Source organism: Arachis stenosperma, chromosome 2, assembly GCF_014773155.1.
Source record: "Arachis stenosperma cultivar V10309 chromosome 2, arast.V10309.gnm1.PFL2, whole genome shotgun sequence".
In the NCBI taxonomy this organism is placed as follows: domain Eukaryota; kingdom Viridiplantae; phylum Streptophyta; class Magnoliopsida; order Fabales; family Fabaceae; genus Arachis; species Arachis stenosperma.
The window spans coordinates 115,731,236-115,742,793 of NC_080378.1; the positions used below are offsets into that span (position 1 = coordinate 115,731,236).

Consider the following 11,558-nt stretch of genomic DNA (forward strand, 5'->3'; position numbering starts at 1 on the left):
ACGTATCGCCTAAAAAAATTATTCCAAGTACTCCAATTAATAGATTATGAATCATGCTACACAACCAATAATTTTATAGTCATAGTCATGCACATATGTTTTATCTCTCTTTTTCTTTGAATGGAGAAAATAAAAACGAGTTTGCTTGCTATATATATATATAGTATTAACTAAACAAGTCTTGGTTGCCTAGACTCTCTTATTAAGTATCATCACTAATAAAAGGGTCAAATTTTGAGGGAGAAACAACCTTATAATATCATCATTGATTGATTGCACATGTATAGGTGGATGAAAAGGACAGCACAAGAAAGTTGCATTCATAGACACAAAGAATGAATACAACATAGAGATATAGTACTAACACATGCACCAAGTTTTTAGACCTACCACCTCAAACTCCATAAATTGAAGCTTCAGTAATAAACAGAAAAAAGTTGGTCCTTTTGGTGGCTATAGTTCGGTGTAATAATAATCCTCCCCCAACTTCCCTCATGACAAGGTCATTTTTTCAATTAGAACTTTTGCTTTTGAAAATAGATATGTACAATTTAGTTCATTATGTAGATATTTTTATTAATTTTGTAACATTTTTTATTGACTTATTTATCTAAAACAGCTTAATTATATTTGTAGATATAAATACATATATTTGTTTTTCTGTGGAAGTTTTATCTTTTTTTTTTAATGATCTCTCAATCAAACACTATAAATAAAGTATTATATCACATCCAATGTATGCAATAAATAAATAAATAAATAAAGTCTTTTGCATATATCTTTACTAGTTAACCTAGTTCATGATTTAGGTTATTTTAAAAAAATTAGCCACAATTTTCAGCTAGCAAAACCCTTATGTTATTACCTTAAATTTATTTCTAGTATCTAGTAAGTGTTTGCACCATTCTAATGTGTATTGTGTAAGATTGGATAGTAATGAGTATTTTGTTGGTTATTGCGTCCCCATTGCCATCATATAAAGGTATGTGCGTGGGTGGTTTATTGGAGTAGTGGTAGTCATAAGGCATGCATGCACTATATATGCCTCTTAGCTTTTCTATATCTTTTTGATTTGGGACCAAACTCACAACCATTATTCTATCACTCACACACACACACACATATATACACCTTGTAAAAATGCCTTTTTTTCTTTTTGTCTTTATTTTGCACTTGGCTGGATTAGAGTTTTTGTTTGAGGCAACGCATTTCTACCTATAATATTAAGTGTAGAGTAAAGTGGCGATTAGATAGATTATTGAAAATTTTAACCTAGGATTACAATTAGTTTTTAAAGGAAAAAAGTATTAATTTGATTTTTTATGATAATAAATAGTAGATATATATGTTTTTTTGTAAATTAATAGTGTAAAATAAAATAAAATTGTCTATATATTCTGTTATTTATAATGGTGTATGTCTTGTTGGTATTATGTGAACAAAGAAATTAAATGATATAATTTTGTACAATGAAATTTTTATTATTTTTTAAGTTTTTATATAACATTTATTAACTACTCTCAATTTATCACGAATCCTACTAAAATAAGTAAAGCTTCGCTCAAAAAATTATTCTTTACATAATAATCTTTTATAAATAGATACGTCACAATAGTTAACCTACAATACAAATAAACATCACCGTTAAATTTTATAGATCGTAATAAATTGATAGAAAGACATAATGTATCTATTATTTGCTATCGTAGAAGATAAAATTAATGTATTTTTTTTAAAAGCTAATTGTTTTGAAATTAAAATTTTTGTGGACCTAATTATCACTTTATTCTTAAATGTATGTATGTTGTATCTATAGCCAGGTGGTATATTATTCAATACTTTTATTATTTTTGCTTTGATATAAACTAATTGTTTTATTGTCACTTCTCTTCAATTTAATTTGCGCTAATTTGCTTTATATCTTACTTTGAAGGTTCCAATGATCTAATCATATATAACTAAGTACAAGGTTAGAGAGAACAATGCTATTTGATTTTGGCACAAAAATCAGAACATACTATAGTCTATACATACTAACAAATAGGCTTATTAGCTATAGAAAAAGTGAAATAAAGAATAAATCTTGAAATCATCATAGCTTGATTTTACAGCAGTGTTACTTTTGCTCTCCAAGCATATGTATAAAGCTCAAATATAATTTAATTTTTACCAAAAAAAAAAGGTTAAAAGTGAAGGGAAATAAATAAATTAAAAGGTCATGTACTTATGTTAGGATGCATGCACATGGCGGTTGATTTTGGTTATGTTATGTTGACTTTCAGTCATTCTTTGTGTCCAAGTAAAAAAAGAAGAAAGGGACATGAAGAAACCATTCTTCAAATGTGAGAGTGTAATTGGCCAAAGCTCAAAGCAAATAAAAGCACAATTAATGTGAATTGCGAAACAAGCTTTTGATGACTTTGCATATCTTTGACTGCAAATGTGTTTGACTCATCTTGCCTCAGCTTCAAGCTACCCTTTACACTAGTTTTTTTTTAATAAATATTAAATTTATACTTATAGATACGTCTGGATTAAGTTGCAATTACACATTTTATTATATGTTTTGTTTTCAGCATGAATAAATTTTTTATGAACGTATTCGTTTTTGTTATAAACGGAAAAATAGAAAAAAAATTAGTAATAATATATTTAATTTGTAGATAAGATAAGATAGTGTTATTTTTATGGACGTTTTTTGTCTATGCCAAAAATAAAATATGTTCATAAGAAATTCGTTCATGCTGAATATGAGATATATAATCAAGTGTATAATCATAAATTAATACATATGTGTCTATAAATTTAAATTTAATATTTATTTTATTTTATTTAAAAAAAAACTCTATATTATGTTGATATTTCGTTTTTCATCAGCCAAACTGAATTTAATTGGAAGTGGAAAAGGACTTATATACACACTATTTGGATTCTGCTCACACTTCATTTAATGATGGATAATATATAACTATATAGTTTATTAGTTTCACACATGACTTACTATAATAAATATATATTTTTAAAAGACAGTTTTTATTAATTAATTAATCTATTAGATTATAAATAACTTATTATACATAAGAAATGGACAAGAAAATTAAGAACGTGATTAAATATTTTTTATCTACATTTAAAATATGTATTACATGCATTAAATTTAAAAGCATGTGAAAATCGTACTAAACAATATTGATGATATAATGTGAAATTTTATACATGTGATTTCTAAACCTATGAAGAACTTCTTAATCCAACAGTTTTTTTTTTTTTTACTAAAAACTTCTTCAATAATCAATAACAATACTTTTGTGGGGGCAAAAATGAATTTAATGTACACATGTATAAATTGACCCCCTCTCTCAACATTTTCCAAACAATAGTATTTCTAGTTATGGGACCTTGTGAATTCTTATAGTAGCTGGAATATTAATGTGACCCAAAAAAAAAAAAAGCCCTTCAATGATTAGAGTAGTAGTAGCTGCTATGTATTTATTATGAGTTACTACTTACTAGTTACTACTAGGTAGACATTTATATATGTTGAAACTGAAATGGGCGAAGTATATTGTTATGAATCACGATCACTTATTACACTATTAATGGAACTCATAATATGCATTCAGGTTATATATATCAAACTCTTTGGTTGATATGGAAAATTGGCAAAGTATTGAACCATGATAACTTAAAATAGAATTAAAAGGATTTATTATTGTGATATTTAGAGATATAGGACAGATTACATACCAAAATTAAATAATAACATATCTCATAAAGTGTCACACACACAAATATGCATCATGTATGTGATGATGTGAGTATGAGTCTTAGTGTGAAGTTGAGTTTACATTCATAATAATTGTTTTCAAAAGAAATTATTAAATTACATACAAGAATATTTTAATTGACCAAATTTAAATTGAGAGTGATATGTTAAAATATAAAAATATTTTATAACAAAAAATGAAAAAATGATAAATAGATTCTTAATTTTTTTTTTATCTGTGACATTTAAATCTTCAAAAATTTAAAAATATATCTAAGTTACTGATGCTTTCAAAACTTGGACATATCGATCCCTCATGTTCACTTGAGTCTGTCAGATCCAACGAAAAAATCAAGTGTAATTCTTGTTGTACTGACCTGATTGATACAAATGCATAAGTGAGAAAGTTTTTTAAATGGGACAATTTAGACCTACAAATCAATGTGTTCATATTTTGAAGTCAGACACTTATATGTATTTTTAAATCTTTAGAAATTTAAATGTTCACAAACCAAAAAATCAGGAATCGGTTTATTTTTTTAAAAAAATAAACTAAAAATAACTATAAATTATTTTTTTATTATTTATTAATTATTATAACAATTAATAAATACTACATAAAGCAAATTCTCATATTTTTTTTTGTCTTTTTAGTATTCATTAAAATAAGAAAAAAGTTTAGAAATTAGCAATTTTCATTTATATTTACTAGTAATTTTAGTCATTACACACACTCTACTAATGTATTTGAACTTTTTTTCTTAATATAAGTGATAAAAATACTTTGATGTCAAAATAATGACAAAAATAAAATAAATATTGTTAGTCTTATAGTATCTCTTCATAAATAATTTAAGATTGTAAATTTAAATAAATTAATATAAATTATATTAAAATTTATACTATTAAAAAATAAATAAATAATTTAAGTATATTAATAACAAAATAACAATAATAACAAAATAACAATAATAACAAAATCTTATTATATTAGATAAAGTTATTAGCTATATGTTTCAAATGATATTATTGTGTCATATTATAAATTATATCAATAGTGGGACTTATGAACCAATAATTCAAGTGTATTATATATGTAAATATTTTTTATTTTATTTTTTTAAGAAAAGAAATAGAAAAATAGTAACACTCTCAATATTATAAGCTTGCCTTGAACTCCAAGGCGAGAAAGAGCATCTAGTTCAGTCCTAATGCTGCCATTTTTTTCTATTATGAACTTCAACATCAATGTATCTTAGCTGTCATTCACTCCCTTCCCTTTATTTGTTGTTTAGAGATTTGGATATTTATTTTGTACCATGCTTTTGGCTCACTTGGTGTCTTCTTCAAACGTTTATCATAATTAGTTATTTGTTTGTTAATAAATGTAATATGTATACACATTATGTATATAAGATTTGGTTTCACACATGTGAACAATTAACAGTTATTTTATTAGTTGACAAAAACAAGATTTTCCTGTCCTCTTTCTGCTACCCTATATGGATTAAGACATGTGATAATGTCCATTTATTTTGTTTCCCCCAACATTTGATAACAAAGTATTTAATTTCTTTAGGTGAAAAACATCAATTATTAATCTTGAATTATTAGTCTTAATAATCGTGCATATAGTGTTAAATTTTCAGATTAAATTTAAAATGAAGTTGTTGAGTTTGATATGTTATATATCATGTATTAGCAGCATTTAACTCTTGAGGTAACAAGTTTAAAAATATACGACAACAATATATATAATTAAGAATATAACATAAAGTACTTTATCCTAGCTTGTATTTAATTTAATCTGATCTAAAGAATATTTATATTGCTTTTAAAAATAAAATTTAATTTTGATATATTATTAGTATAAAATAATTTTATATGTATATTCAATTATATAATATTACATTATAAATAATTACTATTTTTATAGACGATGTGAATAATTATCTATAAAATAAATATAATTACATAATATTTTATACTGTTAGTATATTAAAATTAAATTTTTAAAAATAATTATAATAATTAGTAGCACATAAATTATGATGCATGAAAGTAGTTTGAGAATGTCCAAGAAACAAACAAAAAGAAAATGGCCATAATAGTGTTATATTAACAGCTATGATAATCATTTTTCATTCTTTTTCAGTTTTTCTACAACACTTGCCACTCAAGCTCAACACTTGCACAGCCTGATGACATGTCTCAGCCGAGGCTAAGGTTCGGATGCCAAGTAGGCTCGGACAACCGTTTGACGCGTACCACTTCCCAAGAAAGGAAAATAGTTAAAGCAATATTATATTATTTATCATCATTATTTTATTATTAATTTTTGCCACCAAAGACAACAACTGTGTTACTTCGTACACCCAAAGTAAAAAGTAGCTTCCTCTGTTTCTGCTTCACTCTCTCTCTCTCTCTCTCATAGCCATAGCCATAGCCGGAACCACTCTTCTCTCAGAAGCCAAAACGAAAAGTAGTCATAAGAAGGAAAAGAAAAACCCAATATTCACATTCACCTATTGCTTCTCTTCCAAGCCTAATCCCTCTCTCTCTCTCTATATATATATATAACCCTTTTATCTATTTGATGCTGATTTTTGTTCCGCCATTGAAAGTTGAACACTTTAAGCTTGGTTTCTTCAATGGCGAGGCGAAAGACCGCTATTCCTCTCTTTCTGCTTTGTTTTCTTCACATTCACTTTATTCTGATTCTCAACGTGCATGCCATTTTGGACCCAATTGATTTCTTAGCTCTTCAATCCATTCGCAAGAGTCTCCAAGACATGCCAGGTTCAACCTTTTTCTCCGATTGGGACTTCACTTCCGATCCCTGCAACTTCTCCGGCGTGTTCTGTGACTCTGACAGGGTTGTTTCTCTTAACCTTGGCGACCCGAGAGCCGGCTCGCCCGGTCTTACCGGTCGGATAGACCGGGCGATTGGGAAACTCTCTTCGCTCGCCGAGTTTACTGTCGTTCCGGGGAGAATCTACGGTAGATTGCCGGAGTCAATTTCCGATTTGAAGAACTTGAGGTTCCTTGGAATCAGCCGGAATTTCATCTCCGGCGAGATTCCGTCAGGGTTGGGTGGTCTCCGGCTGTTAAGGACCGTTGATCTCAGCTTTAACCAGCTCGCCGGAGTAATTCCTCCGGCGATCGGATCTTTGCCGGAGCTTACTAACCTCATGCTATGCCACAACAAGCTAACCGGTTCAATTCCGCGGTTCGTGTCGAAAACCCTATCCCGGGTTGATTTGAAGCACAATGCTCTATCCGGTTCGCTTGGATCAGACCACTTTCCACCTTCTATGCTGTATTTGTCACTGGCGTGGAACCAGTTGACCGGTCCGGTGGACCAGCTTCTGAACCGGTTGGATCAGCTTAATTACCTTGACCTGAGCCTGAACCGGTTCACGGGTCCAATCCCCGGAAGGATCTTCTCATTCCCTTTAACGAACCTACAATTGGAGAGGAACCAGTTCTCTGGTCCGGTTAGGCCATTGGATCAGGTAAGTTTGCAATAGCTTCTCGTAGTTAAAGAATAGCTTATAAATTATAATGTTAAGTTCTTTGAAACAATTTGCATAGAAAAAGATTGTATATTTCCTTAAATTCAGTAGTAATATTGTTTGTATCGTGCAATGTATACGAATAAATTGGAATGATAGTTAACTTGGTAAAAAAATGTAAAAAAACTAGGTATTACTCTGAAATTCAGTTATAGAAGTAGTGAATTGTTTACATCATATATACTATTTAATTATTCAATACATTCACTGAAACTTACAATTATTTGTACTTCAATTCTCAAATGTAAAATTTATGTTAAAAAAATGTGATAAACTATATATGATGGTGAATTTTGTTTCAAATATTCCAAAGATATCGATGTTCTACTGATTTTAGTTGTTGATCTCAATTATAAACTGTTGATCTCAATTATACGTCGGTAATTCTAGAATACCTGAAATTTTTTCTACATTATTAATCATTCATTATATTCACTGAGAACTTAATTAGTTGTTGTTATGAATATTTAATATATTCTTAAATCAATGTATTTGCCTCAGGTCTCAATTGCAACGGTCGATCTAAGCTACAACCGATTTTATGGTCAAATATCGCCGATGCTCGCATCGGTTCAGAACCTGTACTTGAACAATAACCGGTTCACAGGGCGAGTTCCCGCTAGCTTTGTGAACCGGTTATTGGACTCGAGCATTCAGATACTGTATTTGCAGCATAACTACCTGACTGGAATTGAGATTAGTCCAACGGCCGTGATTCCTCTAAGGAGTTCACTGTGTCTTCAGTATAACTGCATGGTCCCTCCCGTAGAGACTCCATGCCCCTTGAGGGCTGGGAAAGAGAAGACAAGGCCTATTGCTCAGTGTAACCAATTGAAAGGATGAACAAGAATGAAGTTCATGAATTAAATCAAATCCATCCTCATCAAGATTTGGAGCAATCTTGCAATGAAAATCTCTCATATAGGTTTTTGTTTTCCTTTTTTGTTTCATAATAATTATTAATTTTAATCTTTTGTTTCTAATGTTCATTTTTTTTCTTTCTTATTATTCTTGCTTTTTGATTCATTATTATTTAATTTTGTGGTAGTTATGGGGAACATATAGGATGAATAAGATTAAGATGGCTGTGAATAGTTAGAAAAGTGTAGCTATTTTGGTGGAGTATATATATATATATATATATTATGATGCTACTAATGTAATATGATGCATTAGGCAGAACAAAGCAAAATTATTATGTTAGTGCTTAACCTTTTTTGCTTTCTTTCTTCTTTTTTTTTTTAATCTTGATCTATGTAGTTAGTTTGAAACTTAATATGCCATGTAAAACTATTTCCATTCTATTATTATTTTGTTTAGTCTAGGTAGTTGACCCAAGTAATAGGCTTAAGGTTTGCTTGATTATATGTCCTGCCAATACTTATTAATAGTTAGATTATATTTTGTCTAATATTTAATTTGTTTTGATGTTTTCTTTAATATTTTTAATAAATTCTAAAAATACTTCTATTATTAACTTTTTAACAGTTAATACTGTTAAGTCAACCTTTTTTCTGTTTTCAATTTAACACTGCCTCCCCCTTCTCAACCACACGAGAGCAGAGCACGAGGCAGAGATGGAGGTAGAGGTGACAAAGAGGTAGAAACGATGAGGGTATTTTTGAAAGAGAAAATTAAAACAATTTAAATGGTAAAAATATTTTTAAATTTTTTTTAAACATTAGAGATTAAAGTAGATTTTATCCAATATTTTTTGTTGTTCTCCGATATTTATGTGGATATCTAGTATCATTGTTATAATGCTTAATCTTCTTTTCTCAAATTAATCTCGGCTATTTGACTATAATATGCCGAATAAATTAACATTTGTATCCATAGAAGATATAAACGCTGACAAATATATTTATATAAGAATAAAATGCCAATTATATCTACGGAAGATAGTTTTGTATGACAAGAATACCCTAACGAATCAATTATGTATCTAACGTCTGGTATTCTTGGCACACGGAAGCCATCTTCCGTGATTATAATTGTCGTATTATTCTTATATAGGTACATTTGTCAGCATTTATATCTTTTATGGGTACAATTGGTAATTTATTCATAATATGCTAGTAACATTTGTTTCTTATTTAACACATTTTTTATTTCCAATTCTTAGGAACTATTAGCAATGATTTTGGGTACGAAAATATTTAGCAATAAAAAAATATTAGTAAAAAATTGTTAAAATTTATTGTTTATTTTTTTATTTAATGTATTTTATAATAAATAAATATTAAATAAAATAAATTTTGATTTTTTTTCTTTCTAGTATTATCGATACGATAAAAGAGGACGCCCTTTTCCATACATAAATGCTTGTTGGGTCATGCATGATAGAAGCCCCAAGGGTGATCCATAGTGAATAGTAATAATTATTTGTTTGTATGAATGCAAAAATATGCATAACCATTAACCACTTATCTTTTTATTTATAATAATGTATAGAATTTACAAACTAAAAAAAAATGATTATGCATATTTTTGTAGCATTAAGTTTTGCTTACTTTTATAGAAGAATAGTTTAACAAATGATTGCAATTTTTTCATCTTTCTTTCCTTGTTGGTGGTTGCTAGCTAGAATTTACCGTTTCTCAGCTTTTTTAACCTTTGTTGTAGCTTTTAATAAGCACGAGGTGCAACACATTTCAATGGAAAATGATGCAACTAACACACTTCACTCATTAGGACATGTCTCTTTTTTTCTTTCTAGTTCTATGTGTGGCTAAAACAGAATATCTATAGAAAAAAATCAATTGTGGTAAAAAAAAAAAAAAAGAAATGTGATTAGGTATATAAGGTTGGATGACATTTATTGCTTTTGCATATGAGGCACATGGAATGGAAGATGGAAAGGAAAGTAGTGGGGATAGAGAGAGATAAATAGATATTAGATAACAAAACCAAATACCATTGCTTATGTATCTGACACATTTGTTTTGTCTTTGTCATCTCCAGTTGTTGCTGCTTTGTTAAAGTGCATTTCTAGATTGCATTATATGGAGATCAATTTTAATTTGTTATGTGAAAATTTTGTATGATTTGATCATGGGCAGTTTTGTTGTTGTTAATACATAATTATTAATTAAAGAGATGAGATTTAATTTAACATGATCATATGAAATGTTAAACATTTTCCATTTCTTTACCTCTAGAGTGTAGCTCATCAAGTGGTTAGGGTTAGTTTATATGTCAAAAGATATTAGGCTTAACTCTTCATTATTATTATTATTATTATTATATTATTTATTATTATTATTATTATTATTATTATTATTATTATTATTATTATTATTATTATATAAAGTAGGTTAAGTAATTATGTAACTAACTACTTACCAGACTCACAGTATGACTAACATCTACAATATCTAATCAATTCCAACTCGATCGAGTGGGTTGATAATCCGACTTATAACGAGTAGGGTTGAACTCGTGTGTAGATCCAACTTACACTTTTAATATACAATGTTAATGTTCATAATATAGGAGGAGTTTTAAGTATATCGAGAATATTGATATTTCAATTGTTTTAACCATTAATTTGAATTATAAAAAATATATATAATATATATTAATTAAAATAAACTGTTAAAATAATTAGAACATTGGTGTTCCCAGTACATTTGAAAATTTTCCCACTATATATATATATATATACACGATGAGCCAAAAAAAGTTGAATCTAAAATTTTAATTATATAAATAGTAGATTTTTTTCCTTTCCCAAAATGTTGAAGTAGCACCTTTGGAATCCCTTTAGAAGAAACAATTCTCTAGCCATTAATTGTGAGAGTTTCTCCCTTTTTATTTAGCCAAGAATAAATAAATAAATAAATTATATTTATCTCTTATGCTTAGATAACTACCTAACCCTTTTATAAGGCTTATCAAAATCATGCTTCATGACAAAGAATATGATACTATCAATCATAAAGACAAATGCAAAATGATGAGAACTAAATAGTATAGATTCTCAAGACTTCCACCACCATAAGGTTAATATATACATACACATCTTGGAATGACATTTCTAAAATAGAAGCTTTAACATTTATCCGAAGGCAGAGAATATTTTGTAGCAATACATCAACTACCACAAAATATATCATCACTTTAATATGTAAAGTAAATATAAGTAATGCTATCTTGTCAAAATAAATTACCGGAATTTGCTATAGAAGACAATAGTATCTATTAAAATAAAAGAA

General features: G+C 28.2%; 1 protein-coding gene across 1 annotated transcript; it reads left to right on the forward strand.

Annotated features, from left to right (window-relative positions):
* The first annotated feature begins 6,137 nt into the window (after positions 1-6,137).
* On the forward strand, positions 6,138-8,617 carry LOC130961828 (receptor protein-tyrosine kinase CEPR2-like). The gene is made up of 2 exons (XM_057887850.1): positions 6,138-7,281; positions 7,843-8,617. Exons 1-2 carry the CDS (start codon positions 6,418-6,420, stop codon positions 8,182-8,184), a joined length of 1,206 nt encoding a protein of 401 aa, XP_057743833.1. The 5' UTR covers positions 6,138-6,417; the 3' UTR covers positions 8,185-8,617.
* The last annotated feature ends 2,941 nt before the right edge of the window (positions 8,618-11,558 follow it).